This window comes from Ailuropoda melanoleuca, chromosome 6 (genome assembly GCF_002007445.2).
Source record: "Ailuropoda melanoleuca isolate Jingjing chromosome 6, ASM200744v2, whole genome shotgun sequence".
Lineage (NCBI taxonomy): Eukaryota > Metazoa > Chordata > Mammalia > Carnivora > Ursidae > Ailuropoda > Ailuropoda melanoleuca.
The window spans coordinates 72,495,891-72,514,477 of NC_048223.1; the positions used below are offsets into that span (position 1 = coordinate 72,495,891).

General features: G+C 43.1%; 1 protein-coding gene across 1 annotated transcript in view; it reads right to left on the reverse strand.

Moving 5' to 3' along the window:
- Positions 1-1,037: 1,037 nt before the first annotated feature.
- The window catches only part of PBLD (phenazine biosynthesis like protein domain containing), a 21,003-nt gene continuing 3,453 nt past the window's right edge, over positions 1,038-18,587 (reverse strand). The window contains exons 2-9 of the mRNA XM_002913739.3: positions 12,253-12,352; positions 11,778-11,876; positions 8,800-8,909; positions 8,684-8,713; positions 6,079-6,167; positions 5,630-5,808; positions 2,999-3,061; positions 1,038-1,930 (exon numbers count right to left, since the gene is read on the reverse strand). Coding sequence (XP_002913785.1) covers positions 1,818-1,930; positions 2,999-3,061; positions 5,630-5,808; positions 6,079-6,167; positions 8,684-8,713; positions 8,800-8,909; positions 11,778-11,876; positions 12,253-12,352 — 783 coding nt within the window. The 3' untranslated portion in view covers positions 1,038-1,817. The remainder of the gene's footprint in view (positions 1,931-2,998; positions 3,062-5,629; positions 5,809-6,078; positions 6,168-8,683; positions 8,714-8,799; positions 8,910-11,777; positions 11,877-12,252; positions 12,353-18,587) is intronic.

The window sequence follows — 18,587 nt, forward strand, 5'->3', positions numbered from 1 at the left end:
AAATCTTTAAAAAATAAATAAATAAAAATAAAAAAATAATAATAATAAAATAAAAAAATAAAAATACAGGATGAAGGGGCCCCTGGGTGACTCAGTCAGTTAAGCGTCTGCTTTCAGCTCAGGTCATGATCTTAGGGTCCTGGGATCGAGTCCTGAATCAGGCTCCCTACTCAGTGGGGTGTCTGCTTCTCCCTCTTCCTCTGACCCTCCCCACCTCCCACCCTGCTCGTGCTCTCCCTCTATCAAAAAGATAAATAAAAATCTTTAAAAATATAGGATGAAAATTCAACTCAGATGTTTCCAATAGCAACTTTCATGCAAAAAAAGAATTCAAAGTCACCTCAGGGACTTGTATCCCAAAAATATGTATTAAGAACTTAGAAGAAAATTAAGAGTATGCTTATCGTGATGAGCACTGAGTAATGTATAGAACTGTTAGTCACTATATTGCACACCTGAAACTAATATAACACTGTATATTAATTATACTGGAATGTTTAAAATAAATAATTTTTAAAAAGAACTTAGCATACATTGGGGAGATAAAATTCAGACCCTTTCAACTATGCATTTATATAAAATCATTCACACAATTCAGTTCAAGGTGGAGAAAACCTTGCACTTTGTGAAAACCCCCCAGTGAGTCTCACTCTCGGTGTCATGACCCACTGATGTGTTGGGAGAAGCTGTGAGGTGTGTGGCAGGTCATTGGTTACTCATTAAATTAAAGCCCTGACGCCCATGAATTTTTACTTCATTGCAAATTAGGGGAAACACAAGATCACTGCTAGAAGAAGTTCACTGTCACTTGCCTTAGCAAAAATAAATAAAAATAGAAAACATGGTAGCAGTAAGGTGACAAAAATTGGGACACTACTGGAATTTCTAACTGATAGCTTGCAGTTTCTGGGATGGCTGAGAATTGTCATCGATGAGATCACCTTAAAAAAAACATTGTTAATGACTTGAAAAAGTCCCCATCCCAATGGCAATTATATGATTCAACATTACAGATTTAACTGAATTCAAAGTGACATTAGAACCAATTTTATTAAGGTAAGAGAATGCCTTTTAAGTTACCACTCTAAAGCTATACATCAAGATAAAGATATTATATTGCTTTTAGTGTTTAGTTTTATTATCACACTAAATACACATACATTTTTTGAAATTTCTGGGTGTTTTGTATTCTGTTATATATCCTGGTTTTTAGTTATTGAACATGAGTGTGTTCCAATAAGGGAAATACTTTTTCAGGTGCATTAAAATGACTCCCAATCTTACCCCCACACACATATGAACAGCTGTCACCTTTTTCTCTTCATGACCTGTCTTTATCCATATACATTCATATTGTCCACAGGCATAACAGAACATTGCTAACATTCTGTAGTCCGCTGTAATTCCCTTTCTTAGTATTATGTCATGAGATATTTTTCAGTATTTCCACATAGTTACTGGGTCTTTTTAATGGCTACGAAATAGTCTATCAGATACTCACACCTAAGTTTAAATGGTTTGATCTTACTCCTCATAAATGTGCCCCTCATTCTGTGATTGGTAGTCAGAATCAAAGGCGGCAACATTGTTCTTTGTTATTGGTTACTTCTATTTCAAATACACCCACGGGCAGAGCCAAAACTCCATTAATTAATTAGTCAGGAAGCATGATGAAATTTCCATTAATATGTCTTCATTTTCCTATTTCTAACATGAGGATGAACTGAGCTGCTATGCAAGTTTGGTAAAGGCTGCTTACATTTCTTTTTATACAGAAAATACTTATTCAAAATCTTAGCATCGAACCACAACCACCTCTAGGCTGTTAGCGTGCCCTCCAAAACAACAGCAGTGCCACCCCTAATGTCAACCCGTCCATCAGGATGCAGTGAAATCTCCAGTTCTCCTCCTCTGCGGGAACACTGAAAGGCTAAAGAAAACATAAAACAAGTCATGCGTTAATATTGTTCATTTTCACCCTTTCTAATTCACAGAACGTAGTGAAAGACCTCTTCTTACAAGCTCCAGAACCCTCCCAACTCAGTTGAAAGAATAAATTCCTTCCTCTATCCATAGCACTGCCCAGCCTGCCCTGTTCTCCAGAGGACCGAGGGACCACAAACACAGTTTCTTCTCTTCGCTTCCTGAGTCATTTCCTCTGTCACTTCCCGTAATGTCCCAGACACACCCCGCCCATAGCTTCCTCCCCACTTCTGTCTAGGAGTAAATGAGGACCTGTGATAAGATAGAGGCATGGACTAGAAGTCTAAAAGGACAAAGAGGGGTGATCCTGGCCCTCCTGAGAGAGACCTATCTTTCCAGGTCTGAAGGACAAATGGAGCCTGTTCATCCATGTGGTTATCAAGCAACCACACATGTCAGGCAAATGAGAGGCATAGCCTCCACCTTCCTGGGGTTCAGTGTGTAGGGGAGTAACTAGGCTCACCAAAGAAAGACCGGCCAACCTGCTATCCCCAAATCAGAGTCACAGAGGCCTGACCTCCCACTAGGTAAGACCTCCATCCTGGAGGGTCAGATTCCTACTTTGATTATATGGACTGTGTAGCCTCCATTGGCTGAAATCTATTTCCTCTCCCCCCTCCCCAAGTCATTAGGGGACTTGGTTCAAAAGCAACATGTTTGATTCAATCCTGTGACTAGCAATGGCAATAAGGAACTTTGGCCATCATCCCATCTCAACTTGTCACATTCCAAATAACCTCACTGGGCCAAAGTTACACAGCTGGTTAATTTTATTCAACAAACATTCCTTGGGCACTTGCTGTATCAGAAGTGTGTCTGTATGTTGGGAGGAACAGGGGTAGAAGATGTTCTGAGTAGAGGATTCCGGGTGAAGGAATTTAAAACCTTTCATTTTCATATGGGTGATATATGACATTTTATTGCATCTTCAAGTCAATAGTACATATGAGAAGGAATGCTAGCTTAAAGTTACCAAGTTTTTTAAAAAATGAAAAAACAACAAAAATTGCCCTACCATGCATGTCTTTCTTCCCCAGTTGCTGGGACCAGTAGCTGCTGAGAACAGCATGTGCAGACCCTTAAAAGAAGTGAAAAGTTATGATACAAAAACAGGGGTGACATTGTGGTAAATTTATAAGCAATACTATCCAGTTTGACTAAACCTTAGATGACTTCGTCATTACGTTGGGCATGACCACAGCAGACTGTGGAATTACGAATGGACACAGGAAGACACAGAATTTATGGATAAGTTCCTCCAAACAACATAACTGCTATGCTTTACAGTTTCTGAAGGCCAAATTAAACTGCAGGGTTTTTTTTCCTAATGTTTTAATTTGAGTCTAGTTGACATACAATGTTACATTAGTTTCGGGTGTACAACATAGTGATTAAACTTCTCCGTATGTTATGCTGTGCTCACACAAGTGTAGCTACCATCCGTCACCATACAAAGCTATTACGATATTGTTGACTATATTCCCTGAGCTCTGCTTTTAATTATTGTGGTTTATTCATTCCATAATGGGAAGCCTGTACCTCCCACACCCCTTCACCTTTTTCACCCATCCCCTGACCCCCTTCCCCCTAGGAACCATCAGTTTGTTCTCTTATTTATAGGTCTGATTCTGCTTTTCGTTCTTAGATTCCACATATGGGTGAAATCGTATGGTATTTGTCTTTCTCAGTCTGACAGATTTCACTTAGCACAATACCTCTAGGTCCATCCATGTTGTTGCAAATCGCAAAAATCTCATTCCTTTTTATGGCTGCATAATATTCTAGTGTGTGTGTGGGTATGTGTGTGTATACACATCACATCTTCTTTATCCATTCCTCTATCAATGGACATTTGGGTTGCTTCCATATCTGGGCTATGGTACAGAATGCTGCAATAAACATAGAGGTGTATATATCTTTTTGAATTAATTAAACTGCAGGTTTTGGTTCTTGTCCAATCAGTTCATTGTCAGCCCATGGTAGGAAGATCTAGGGCTTCACCTAAATCTTTCTCTATCTTTTAAGGGAAATAGCTCCTTCCTCCTAGGATGAATATGCAAGGAAAACTGAGAACTCTGACAAAAGGTTAAATTATCCACCAAGCCAAAACTTTTAGGTTTTTAGTGCCAAAAGAACTTTCTTTTAGTGAGGCATTTTTTTTCACTCAATTGTGCCCTAGTTTTAGATCAGTGAATAGATATTAAAATGAAGAAACAAAATGTAAAGTAATAACTGATGGAAAAGTCTTTCGGGGAGAAAAGGATGGGTTTTTTTCAGGCAAACTTCCTAAATATCATGGGAGGCCCACCTAGGGTGACCAGTCATCCCAGTTTGCCCAAGACTGCCCTGTTTTGAGCACCAAAGGTCCTGTATGCTGAGAAATCCCTCAGTCTCAAGCAAGCTGAGACGGTTGATCATCACTGAACTTCCCACTTTAGAAAAGCATTATTACAGGGGAAACACTTGCTCCCTGTACCAGTTAAAATCTGTGTGAAGCAGCTGTGCATGTGTAAATGCACTCGAAACTTCTTTTCCATGGGGGAGGGTCAAACTGTACCTGTTTGGGTGTCATTGGGCATTTTCCTGAGTCTTTAAGAAAAGTGCTTTGCTAAGCTTTGAATTACATGTGTTTTGTTTCTCAGAGAGTAACTAAGTCAAAGTCCTGAAACCATCTGAGCCTCTGTCTTCTGTTCACAGCAGGAGCTTCAGAAGTTCCTTCCACCCTCCTTCTGCCCTGGCCACCATCCCATCCACCAGCCTCCTCCATCAAGCACTCCTCCCTTTTTCTGCGCAGCCCACTCTTCTCTAAGAGGATGTAAAGGGGAAGCTTCACATTCTTGCCCATCTTAGATTTCATCCCTCTGCTTCTGGCTGATAGATCTTGAATCCCCATGTTCCCAAAGCCATCCCACCCACTTTGGGGGGAAGTTCTGGGAAAACTATTCCTGTCCGTAGTTCCCACCAACAACCCAGGAATTCCTATTTAGGTGCCAACGATCACGCAGGCTGATCATTGAAAAAAAAACAAAAAAGGCTTTGTGACTATAGTGGACTTCGGCCCCTGAATTTTGCAAATGGCAAATCTGGAAGCGTGGGCTCAGGGAACCAGTTCTGTCATTATTATTAAAATAGCTAATAGTTATCAGGCACTTCTCACTGTGCTAAGCATTTACCATGCACTGTTTTTACATAACCCTATGAAGTATTATTCATATTTTATAGAGGAGGGAATAGAAACTTTATTTTTTTATTTGTTATTTTTTAATTAAATTATAGTTAGTTAACATATAGTGTAATATTGTTTTCAGGAGTAGCATTCAGTGATTCATCACTTACATACAACACCCAGTGCTCATCACAACAAGGGGAATAGAAACTTTAAAAACTTAACTTATTTTCCCAAGGGCAACAGCTAGGCAGCTAGGAGGCAAATCCAGGCTGTTGGACGTGAAGGTTTAACCCTGCTGTACTGCCTCCGTGGTTCAGTGGTTTTCACCGAAGGGAAGGAGTCGGGGAGGGGGAGATTGGGAAACAAACCCAGCTCAAAACCCAAACAACCTGAAGGGTCCTGTGAAGGGCACTTAAAGAGCTCTTTGTTACCTTCCTCCACTGTTGAACCCTCCCCAGGACTCAAGTCAAAAAGTACCTGTTACGGGGTCTTCAGACACACCAACCCACGGCGCAAAGTATCTGGAGTAAAAGTCAAACGCTGGGGTCTGCCCTCCAGGCTCTCCTTTAAGGGTGAGAATGAGCCCTTTCACCTTCCCTGTGTTTTCCACCTGTGGCAGATCCTGTGTGTTCACCTTCAGGTTCTCCAGGAATGACCTGGTTCATAAATGGGATGCATTAGGACAAACCCATCTCACAGGCCACTACACAGACTCTGGGAAGCCAGCGAGGGTGCAGCTTTTGCCCAAACAGCTCAGCAGGAGGGGAGAAGGCGGCAAGTGGAGTATGTTCCTCCCGGGGAACAAAACTCTCTGACTGCATCATTCATGGTTTGACTGGACCTAGCACACCCAGACAAAGCCAGGGCTATAAATCTGGGTTCTCAGCCCTCCCCAAAGTGCTGCCGAAGCCAAAAATCTTGTTTACCTCTTATAAGTATCACTGAGCCGGACAAGGAGTTTTCGGGTATCTGGAGAATAGCGCACGTCTTGGACCTGGGTGTCACCTATGGCAGTCTGTGGACACAGACCAAGAGCCCCTCAGGAGTGCGCCCTGGGCCAACTCATCAATCTTCTGCATGGGGAACAGCCTCTCAGGGGCATCTCCTGCGTGCCGGGTGCACCCAATGTCTCCAGTCCCGAGTTGTAGCTCAGTTTCAGGACTCCAGGGGCTGCCCAAGGAAGGCCAGTTTTCTGAAGACCAGAGACCTTTAAGGGGGTTGAGCTCATCTTCTGAGAGCCGAAGACAGGCACCGTTCAGTATTACTGTGTGCCTCAACACGCTAATCCTTCAAATGGGCATTTTCCTCACAAATAAGGAGGAAGACTTAGAGAGACCCAGGGACACACACACACACACACACCCCTTGTCCCAGGTCTGAGGGGCCCTGGAGTCAAAGCTCTGAATCACTATTGTCTACTGTCTGTAGAAATGGGGGCCTCAGGCCCACCTCTTAGTACCGTTGTGAGGATTAAATGAAATAATACATGTGGAGTCCCAGCAGCAGGAGCTAGAAGGTTCTACATGGCAAGGACTCGGGGCCAGCAGTCTGAATGGAACCGGGGACTAGACCACCCATTGTAATGCCGCTCTGCTCGGCAAGCACTGTTTTCACTTAGACCGTATGCTGCAGATCAGTAACGTAGCAGCATTTCCTAGAGGTAGCTGGATTCACCCTTTACCTGAGACTGGCATAGTCTTGCTCATACCCTGGAACATTCTGTGTTTGTGTGTTTGTTGACTTGGAGTGCTGAGGGGCTGATGAGCAGGGGAAGCCCCTCCAATTCACCCTTTGGCACCACCACTGCCTGGAGGCAGAGCAGATGAGAATTACACGGTAGTTTTCTGGCTATCATTAGGTGGCTTCAGGTTCTCTAACCTTCTTTAGGGACTGAGATGCTCCGGGTCCCAAATCCAAGACTCCCTCTGCTTTGGGTAGTGCCTCGATAGTCTGTCCCTGTGACCACAGCTGAACAATGTCCCTCCCCCTGGAAATGGAAAGTCTTGCAGCCAGACCCCATCTGTTCTCAGGGCCTTTCAGTTTCTCCAAGGGGTCATTCAGCCCTCCTCTGCATGAATTCTGATGTCAATTTTAAAGTCTAATTCTCAGCTAGGAATCTTATGACCAGTTTCTAGGAAGACAAAATAACAACACTCAGGATAAATAACTCTCTGGCATCCCCACTTTACAAATGCTGACCCTGAGGCTTAGAGACACCATGTTAAGTTCTTTGCACCAGGAACAAGGTCCGTACTGTGAATATTGTTCATTTTCTTGTCCACATGCTTAAAGTAGTTCATTTATGAATTTGGCTTGTCTTCCAAAACCCAAGCCATGGGTGGCGCTGAGTGTAAAATCGAAATCTGTAAGACTTGCTTCGACTCTTTGAAAACATAGATAATGCAAGACGCTAAAGAGATTATAAATGTTGTAGTTGAAAATTCACCAAGAGGGGCGCCTGGGTGGCACAGCGGTTAAGCGCCTGCCTTCGGCTCAGGGCGTGATCCCAGCGTTGTGGGATCGAGCCCCACATCAGGCTTCTCGCTGTGAGCCTGCTTCTTCCTCTCCCACTCCCCCTGCTTGTGTTCCCTCTCTCGCTGGCTGTCTCTATCTCTGTCAAATAAATAAATAAAATCTTTAAAAAAAAAAAAAGAAATTCACCGAGAAACACCCCAGTGGTACCCACAATAAGCCATTTAGTGAGAATTGATTTTCTCACCTCAGCCCTTGCCCTAGTCCTGACCAGGCCCTTTCTTCTCTACAGACTAAGAACTGGGCTGTCCAGGGCTGCCCTCTGGAATCCCCTTCCTCACCTCGACAGTGTCCAGCGAAAATCTTACTGTGTGGCACCGCCCAGGGGCTACTGTCAAAAATGTTCATTAGCATGATCCTTATTATTGTTCTGAAGACCCACCCCTACCTAGATCTCTTGAGGAAGCCAGGCTGTGAATCTCGCCTTCTCTATCAAGTTGCCCACACTTTCCTGCCCTCCTCTATCAAAGCACAGCCCCTCACTCAGCCCCATTCTCCACCACAGAAATCGGGGCACCCTGCCCCGCCGTTTCCATTGCTTTCACGCTTGGCCCACCACACAGCAGTCTCTCCTCCCCCTTCCTTCATGGAGGCTAATGCTGGCAATGAAGAGCCAGAGACAACTGCTTGGGCTTCTTACCAAATAGATTCAACATTATAATTCACACCTCAGATGCACCATGCACTTTTCATCCAAGCTTAGGCTGGAGCGCTTATACTGATAGAAGGCCTGTCTTTGGGGGTCGTATGGTACTGAATTTTTTTTTAAGATTTTATTTATTTATTCATGAGAGACAGAGAGAATAGAAAGAGGCAGAGGGAGAAGCAGGCTCCCCGCAGAGCAGGGAGCGCGATGCGAGACTCAATCCCAGGACCTGAGCTGAAGGCAGACACTTAACCGACTGAGCCACCCAAGCGTCCCCAAACGGTACTGAATCATTGTGTTCAAACAACAAATGGTCAAATTACACAAACTTAGGTTTAGTTCTTTTCACCAACCTTTATCAAGTCCTCCACTTCATGGAAATCCTAGATGGGGAAGAAAGACAAGACCATTTTAAGGTCTGAAAGCTGCCAGTTAATATGGTTCATGGCAATAGTTAGAAAGAGCTGACCTGGGGGTGTGCAGGATAAAGAGGTAGGTCCAGGATAATACCATCCTCTGCTCTTCTGGCCTTCAGTTCCCCACTCAGAGTGACAAAGGTTAGAGTGCTGTTCACATTTTCTTGCCAAAAAAAAAAAAAGTGTCTTACTTTGACAAGTAGAAAACTCTTTGAAAGGAAATCAAGAAATAGGAAAATAAATTTTGTTCTATATTTGCACATCTGTTTTGATCACTATAGCGTTGTCCCTGGCAATGCTGCCTTTCCGTGTAAGGAAAGGTTCAGGTTTGGGTTCCTGGGATCCAGAGTAGAGACAGCCCTCACCAACTTCTCTCTTGAGAACCAAGAACGTAACTCATCGGGCTTGACATCATACTGCAAGGCTTCAAATGCCAGCTCCTTTATGCTAACTGTGCCCTTGAGCAAATTATTTAACCTCCTTAAGCCTCAATTTCCTCATCAATAAAATGGGGTATTAATTAAACCTACCTCATAGGGATTAAATACTGTTTTCTAATGCAGATTTTTAAATATCCACCTACAATACTAGATTGTTACAAATAACACTAGTCTAAAATATGCCAAGGGGATGACAAACAGGATATACAAATTATGGACAGTCTACTAGAAACAAATCGAGCTTACCCTAAATAAACCAAGCTACACATGAATTTTTTGTTTAAAGATTGAACCACTGGGGCGCCTGGGTGGCACAGCGGTTAAGCGTCTGCCTTCAGCTCAGGGCGTGATCCCGGCGTTATGGGATCGAGCCCCACATCAGGCTCCTCTGCTGTGAGCCTGCTTCTTCCTCTCCCACTCCCCTTGCTTGTGTTCCCTCTCTCGCTGGCTGTTTCTGTCTCTGTCAAATAAATAAATAAAATCTTTAAAAAAAATAAAAATAAAAATAAAAAAAATAAAGATTGAACCACAAATGCTGGTATACTAGCCCTTAATGTTACTGATACAACTTGGACCACCTCTCTGAACTCAACGTGGGGAACATTTTTAAGTGAAAACAAAGATCTGTGACCTAACTCTTTACTCCCCCTTAATATTTCTATAACACTTAACCCTATCTAAAAGGTAAGTAAATTTGGCATTTTGATTAACTTTCACTGAATATACAATGTATACTCTAAAGCCCAAAGTTTAATTTTTCTCATTATAATTGGTGGAAAACATCATTATTTGCAAAGCATTTTTTCATACTTTATTTTATCTAACCTCAAGACCACCCTGTGGGGGGATCCATCTGAAGGCTATTATTCCAGATCTCTGCCTCACACCAAACAATGTGGGGTGTTCAAAAAGCACTCAATCCAACTTCAGTAAAATCTTTTTTTCGAGACTGAGTTCCTAAGCCATAGCTCAGGTTATTCGCCTGCCCTCATTCTTGTCCGCTATCCACAAAAACCAAAATTATCTTATTAAGACGTCTAATGGATTACATTAGAGAGGGTTCTCAGTGTTATCTCTTCCCAGTTACCCCCAGGAAACTCCAGCCACTCCAGGTACACAGACTACACCTCAGGAGTTTTGCATTTGCTGCTGCCTCTGCCCAAATACTCCTCCTCCCATTCAAATTCTTTGCACACATGGCTTCCTAGTCTTCAGCCTGAAGGTCCCCTTCTCTAGTGGACGCTGCTGTCCGGCATTTCAACCTTCCCCTGTGAAGGCCAGGACTAGGTGAGGCAGGGAAACACAGAGGCAAGCATTTAAGGAGGTGCCTGCTCTCAGGCACAGCCCAAAGCCTTGATTGTCTCCCCCTTCACGCAGCCATCCCAGCTGCGGGGGGGTGCTGGGGACTGACAGCTCTCAGCTGAGCCCCGCTCTGCGAATCACCCTTGGTGAGTAGAGCTACTTTACCCAAAGTCAGGCTGCTTTTCTGGGCATTAGAGGCTGGTCAGTGGAGAGTACAAAGGCCTGAACCTTTGTTTCTATCTGGAACTTGGAACTATACCACTTGAAGGATCTCCCTGTGGATTTGGCCTAGGCCCGTCTTTGTTGGTACCACTTCGTGGTTCTACGCGTCCCTCTGTTCTATTCTGCTTTCTTTACTCCCCTCCCAATATTGACTCCAAGAACCCTGCCCGCAATTCTCCCCGCATGCAATGTGCTTCCCAGGGGAACTTGCCCTATAACACCTCCCCGTACCCTCCCCATCTAAGTCACTCCCCAGAGAACCTCCTTTTCCAACGCTGCTCTCCCCACAGTTACCCTCTGCCATATCGTCCTGTTTATTTCCTTGTTTAACTTTCTGTTTGTTGTCTAGACCTATTCACGGCTGCTTCCATCTCCACTTTTAGGGCATTTTCCAGGCGTCTCTCCTCAGCCTCATTCCCACAGAGCCCTGATCTTTATTATACTAAATATAGCAAGACGAAAACTGGTACAGCATCGTCTCTTCACAAGGGAAATGTAGATAGTCGGGGCTCATGAATCTTTAAATTCAGAGTAAAGAAGCTCTTGTGAGGGGCATTTGGCTGGCTCAGACCATAGAGTATGTGACTCTGGATCTTGGGGTCGTGAGTTCAAGCCCCATATTGAGCATAGAGTTTACTTTAAAAAAAAAAAAAAGAACAAGAACAAGAAGAAGAAGCTTTGTGAAATGAATCTCAATGTGGTTAGGGACAAATCCGGAGCAAAACGTGCCTTATGTTTCCCCAATACTACGTCATGTGAGACGCCTATTATGTCTTGCAAGATCCCCTCCTGTGTTGGTCAGAGACCAGAGAGCTCCTGCTCAAAATAAAATGGCATTCTAGGGAACAACGACCATAGCTTTCCAACAGGCCCAGCACATATTCAGAAAGGCCAAAGTTTTGGGGGCTATATTTGTTTCAGTGTCATGAATGGCATGAATAGTGGTATCAAGACATTACTGAATGTACCAGACATACCACTGACTTTGGTTCATCACAAAGAGTGAGAATTTTTAAAAATACTTGCTATTTGCTCAGTGATAGGTTCATAAAAGAAAATCACATTACTTATTTTGTCAAACAACACAGCTGCGGAAGCCAGGGTAGCGTGGCCGCAGAGAGGAACCTCATTCGCCGGCGTGAACCACCTTAATCCAAAGCAGGAACCTTCAGAGGAGGAAAAGCCAAAGAGAGATGAGATCATTCCCAAACAAGTGGGTCACAAACTTTTCATTTTCTTATTCTTTTCTAAATATTACACTAGCATGATTAAAAGGGGAAACGCATTGTGAAGGAGTGAAGTCTGAAGTCTAGGCCAGCATCCTAAGGCTCCCCGGTGCCAGACCTGGAGCTGAAACATTCAAATTACCCAACACCTGCTCCCCCAGATGAACTGAAAACCAAATCAGAATCTCCCCACCTTCTCTCCTGTCTGCATGCAAATAGTCAGTGGGCATTTCTCTGAAATATCGTTCCCCCCACAGGAAAAGTGGCTTCTGGTACCGTTCAAGGATGGCTTAAAAAAAAAAAAAAGCATATTTACTTTGTGTAAAGTTGTCAGTTGGGTGCAGTTTTCGGATAAAAGCCGTTTCAGAGAGGTTCATTTCTCTTGCAATTTTTTGATGTATGTCTTCATCCAATTTCTAAATTAGAAACAAAAGTTTATTGAGACTCCAGAAACACAAATCAGACTTCCTTGGACAACAACTGCCATTAGTTAATAACACAGCTTATTAGTGTTAAAAGTTACATGCCTAAAAGGAAATACGTGCCAAGAAGTCAGGACACTTTTATAAAGATTGTTTCTCGGAAATCTATGCTTGGAGCACGTTATGAAGAGTGTAGATGCACAAGGCTGGAACAGACTGGAAAACCTACTGGCCCTGTCTTTCATCCAATTATTATCTAGTCTACCTGAGAGCATGTGCTCTCTTCTAAACAGTCTCCACAAAGGGAAACTCCACAATCTCCCTTTCTTGTTGGATAAAAAGATCCTCAGCATCCACTCTGGGTAGGCTGGCCCATTCTGCTCCCATCTATATCCCTTTCATGAGTCAGGCCTCAGGCTAGAGGTCACTTCCTCCAGGAAGACTTCCAGACTGCTCTGTCTAAGGGCTTTGTCTCCTCCCAGTGGCTAGAACACCTGAATTCACCCAATGTGTCCCTTCATTGTCTGTCCCCCAACATCTGACTTTATGAGGGTGTACAATGTGCTATCTTGCTTTTTTCTGACTTATACCTTGTATTCATCCCAGAATGGTAGGAGCTCAAGAAACATTTGCTGGAAGAATACATTATTCACTCCATCTTCATTTTTATTTTTTTTGTGTGTGTAAGCTCTATGCCCAACATGGGGCGTGAACTCACGACCCTGAGATCAAGAGTCACATGCTCTACCGACTGAGCCAGCCAGGCACCCCACTTCATCTTCATCTTTAAAACCTTCAGTATAGATATTTTAATCTGCTTGCATATAAAGAAATCAAACACAGAGAGGTTGTGTAATATCCTAAGGTCACAATATGCCAAATAAATGGTAAAGTGGTTAGGAATGTGGGCTTTGTAAATGGTGACGTCCAGTAAATCTAGAGGAAAGGTATACAGATGTTCATTGTACCATTCTCAAAACTTTTCTGTAAGTTTTTAATTTTTCAAAATAAATGGTTAAAAAAATAATTTGAACTTGTATCCTGGGTCAGGTCCTAGTAGCACTGCAAGAGTGAGCAAGTCATTTAATCTCATGGAGCCTCAGTTTCCACACCTTTAAAATGAGGACAACAGCACCTAGCTGAAAGAGTTCCTGTAGAGACACACAAATACATATATATACATACACACACATTCCTCTTAACTCAAGAAAAAAAAGTGGGTCAGAAATATGAGTTTTCCTTTAGAGAATGAAAATCGAATTTTTAATCCACAAATACTCACTGGTTAGATTTTGAATTCTAAAGAAGTCTCAAGACAAATGCACTTTTGCTTTGGCCAAATTTACTATTCTCAAGCCCCCGAAACCCAGAAATAAGATTTATAACTTTATACTAATAAATTCATAATTCACTTATCTGACTTTTGCGAGTTAAACACCCATTATCTTTTAGTTGATTCAAATTCTTTTGAAACACTTTCCACATACACGTATATGGCATATATGGCACAAAACACTGGTTATTATGAGAAATCAGTCATGATTTTTAAACTATCAGCTGATACAAAAATCCTAGCGGACTTAACTAAGCTTTTCTTAGAGGGACACTGTCTTCAAAATCTGTAGACGCTATGTAGTCCTAGAGAGAGAGAAATGACTTAAGAAATTGATATTTATTGTCTGAAAACCCAAACATAACACAATGGCTTTGTGTTTTACTTAACGCTTTTCTGTCAAAAGATTAAATCCAATCATGCGTGTTAAGTGCTCATCACAGTGCCTAACACAGCACGGACTTGGTAAATGTTAGCTTTGATTTTGAGTGGCTCAAAACCCATGCTTTAACCAGCCACACCACTCTGCCTCCCATAGCAAAGACAGACTATTATTATCCCCATAGCACACTGCAGACAGGAAAACCAATGTCTATCAGTTAAGACGGAGTCCGCAGCGTTTCGAAGGGAAAGCAGCAATCACTCAATTCCCAAGTGCTGTGCCAAACCGGCGGCGTCAGCACCACTACCGAGGGAATGTGTTAGAAATGCAGTGTCTCGGGCCCCACCCCGGACCTTCTGAATCAGAATTTTTCTTTCTTTTTTTTTTTTTTTACTAGATCTCTAGGTGATCCACGTGCATATTAAAGTTTGAGAAGCCCTGGTGGTTATGATACGAGCCCATGTTCAAGGGGCTTAGCATCTTGCAGGGAATCAGCAACAGTGGGCAGCACCTGAGAGTATGTAATTGAGACACATAGATTTTGACAAAAAGTACTCTAGGACTTTGAAGATGAAGCTGTGAGGTGGACTTAGGAAAAGAGCATATTTTGGTGAGCTGGACAGGAAAATGTGGGCAAAGAGCTTTGTGTTGGGGATGCTTCTTAGGAAAGTCGCTTGACCTCACTTCTATTCTCCTTCTGTTAAATCTTTGACACTCTAGGATTCTGCAAGCCGAGGTAAGGAGAATTAGCATGGTAGGAATGAAGTGGCATGAACACCTGTCACACCTGCGGGCCTGGGGAGTGAGCAATCCCCCCCTGAGTAGAGGGGCTGGGGTCTGTGGGACATCCCAGCCAACCAGGCAACAATGTTAAGAAGCACTTCTCTTGGCTTATTGGAAACCGGCCTGCATGCCTGGGCATACAACACCTGAGAAACTAGGGGCCAATTAATTCCCCACTGCAGAGTCTGCAGTCACAGGCGTCGGTGGGGATTGGAGGGCTGATAAAGAAAAGCCCGCGTTGGTCTTTCTGGATTTGCCACGGTGGCTGCAGGAACTTCCAGTGCCTGCCTGTCCTTCCTCTGTTCTGGCCAAACTCCTTATCCTCGTCCTTCCTTTCCTTGTCTCTTGTTTCCCTCCACCTTTAGAGTCTCAAAAAACATTAAAGCATCCCACATTGTAGCCAAGCTCACCATCTATTGTTAACGGATTTCTGTGCAAATGGGCTTTTTTGCACACCGGCTGGAATACACACTTCACTGACCATCAGCTCTTCTGTCCTCTCTACGTTGGTGTATTGTACCAATTGCCATTTGAATTTCTGTAACTGTAATTTATGTCCCAGAACACTTAAAATGCACTTGCTATTTGCTTGAGGGACCAGACACGCCATAGAAAGTTTAATAGCAGCCATCCTCGGTATGCACCGCAGGCAGCCGAATTTCTATGCTGGAGCCAAAGGTCAAGATAATGGTGAATCATTAGAAGGCTAAAGTTGCTGCAACTTTGGGAGCTTGAGAAACAAAAAGACTGCAATCATGCAAAAAAATGAATTTTTGTTCCAATTTTTTCATTTTACACTAAAGTTGTTTATTTTCAAATGCAGCACGTAACAGTTACACACCAACAACTGTGAATTCTCTTGCTTTAATATCCATTTCCCTTTGGCGATCTCATGAGTCAAATTTCTGACAGCAAAGACAGAGCCATGTTTGTTTTTCTGAGTTCCCGTGTGCTGCATTGGTACGCTGAGCTTTCATCACCATATGGCCCACAAACATTAATGAGAAAATCAGAGCAAAGTTTTAAAATACTCCCATCTTGTGGCAGTTTGGAAATATGACAGCCTAAACATGCCGGTCCTGCTATCAGTCTTTGTTCATTTGTCCCTCCGCTGTAGATAGATCCCAGCAAAGGAAATGCACTTGGATACGGAAAGTTCTAAATCATCCAGGAAGAAATGGGAGATTCCTTCTGAAGCACTTGGATTTCCTATTTTGAAGTGATGTCCATACAATGCAGCACTCAAACTGTAGGCAGTCTTCAGTTGTTCCTGATGATTCTTGTGGGTGCCTAGTCTCTCCAGCTCCATCATAGAACCCAAAGCTCATACTCACTTTGCATAGCCCACCCATCTCAACTCACCAACGACAATAAAAGATCAGTAGTTGTTAGTCAGCTAGAATTCTTAGAAAGAGATCTTGCCATAATTTAATTAATAGATTTACTTTCACTCAACAGATAGCTATGTAGTGCCTCTCGTTTGCTAAGCCACGTGTCATGGAATAAGTTAGAATAGGTTAAGATGTCATAGAATGTGCAGTCTAGCGAGGAAGAGAGCCATTGAATGAATTACAACAAGAGCAACGCATGCTACCAACTGGGAAGTAAGGAGTGCCGTGGGAGAACATAAAAGGGGAGGACATCTAGTCTGGCAGTAAGTATGATGAGTTAAAAGCATGGGATCTGCAGTCAGGCAGACCCGTGGTAGGATCCTGAAGTCAGCCACTTAGGTAATTACTTAACCTTCCTCGGCCTCTGTCTTCTCATCCATAAAATGGGGTTGATACTAATAATAAGACCTAATCTTAAGGGTGCCTGGGTGGCTCAGTCAGTTTAGAATCTGACTCTTGATCTCAGAGTCGTGAGTTCAAGCCCTGCATTGGGCTCCATGCTGGGCGTGGAGCCTAGTTTAAAATGAAAATTTTTAAAAAGGACCTTCTCTTAAAGTAGATGTAAGGGTTAAATGAGATAACATATAAAAAGCAATTTAGCACAGTATCTGGCTGAACTTGCCTGAAGTCATTGCTCCCATAGCCATAGCTGAGAGTTATAATCTAGAAGCCAGTGAAAGAAATTCCCACATCAGCATCTCCCCCTCCCTTGCATTGCTCTTTTCCCTCAAATACTGGGCAAGAGAAAACCTTCAGTGCCCTGGAAAAATCTTCTCCGCACTCTTCATCATGCCTTTTTTGGGGCATAAAAATGAGATATAACTTTGGAACACCCTAGAAATCGTAAGGTGACCCAGTGTAGGCACGCAGAGCCAGTGATCCTCTAAGGAAAGGCACCAAGTTTGGAAATGGCCACTGCATCATAAGCTTCCCCAAATGAGTTAAAGCACAAACTGAACACAGCATTGCTATATACTCATTTTTCCTTAAATACAAAACATACCAAGCTGCAAAGAGGCTTTTTTTTTTAAGGGTTTTGTTACCCTCTAAATTTAACCAGGAAAACTGGAAAGCAAGTTAGTTTAGGAACTAAATCTAGGCATTCCTCTTTAAAAGTACAAAGCCAATCCTCCTTCATGTCACTGGAAATGATTGGGTTAGTATTTCAAACAATAAAAATGCATAGATATGAATATTGTATTTGATCCTGGCATAGTGTCCAGCACATGGTACGTAGCCAGTAAATGTCAGCTGGATTGGAGAACATGCATACACGAGACACACAGCAACGTTGTTCTTATGGACAACTGCAACAGGAAAACCTAAGAATAGATCGCTGTTTAGAAGAGACCCTCTGAGGGTCCCCTGGGTGGCTCAGTTGGTTAAGTGTGCAATTCTTGGTTTTGGTTCAGGTCATGACCTCAGGGTTGTGAGATCAAGCCCGCTACCTCAGGCTCCACGCTCAGTACTGAGTCTGCTTGAAGATTCTCTCTCTCCCTCTGCCCCTTGCCCTGCTCATGCTCTGTGAATGAGTAAATAGATAGATAAATTTTAAATAAAATCAATCTTTAGAAAAGATCCTCTGACACGGGGGGGGGGGGGGGGGGGAGGGGGCGGCAATTTTTAATTGTCCTGACAGGGGAGAAGGGAAGACTGCTGCCATCTAGTGGGCAGAGGCCAAGGATACTGCCAACATTGCCCATGACGGCCTCACACAACAAAGAACTACCCAGTCCAGAGTATCAACACCCGCTGTTGAGAAGCCCCTCCCTAAACACACACCTACACGTGCATGTGCCCATAGGCACAACAGCAAGAACACCAAAACAAAACAACTTGAGGCTTCGTTAGAATATGAAGAATAAATACGGGCTCCCTACCCCTGTTTTTACGTTATTTTCACTAATTAAGTCTGATTGACAGAAAAATAAACAACATATCACCCCTTAGCGCTACCCCAGCCCTCTGACCTATTCAAGTAGTTGGCCATGAGTTCCTGTAGTCTTTACATAGCTGTCAAAGTAATATATCTATTTTATTTTTAAAAATATAAAAATATTTTCTGGGGGCACCTGGGTGGCTCAGTCAGTTAAGCATCTGCCTTTGGCTCAGGTCATGATCCCAGGATCCTGGGATTGAGCTCCACATTGAGACCTGCATTGCGCCCTGCATTGCATCGGCCTCCCTGTTCAGTGGGGAGCCTGCTTCTCCCTCTCCCTCTCTTCCCCTGTTTCTGCTCTCTCATTCAGTCTTCCTCTACCTCAAATAAATAAATGAAATATTTAATCATAAAATAAAATAGGGGCACCTGGGTGGCACAGCGGTTAAGCGTCTGCCTTC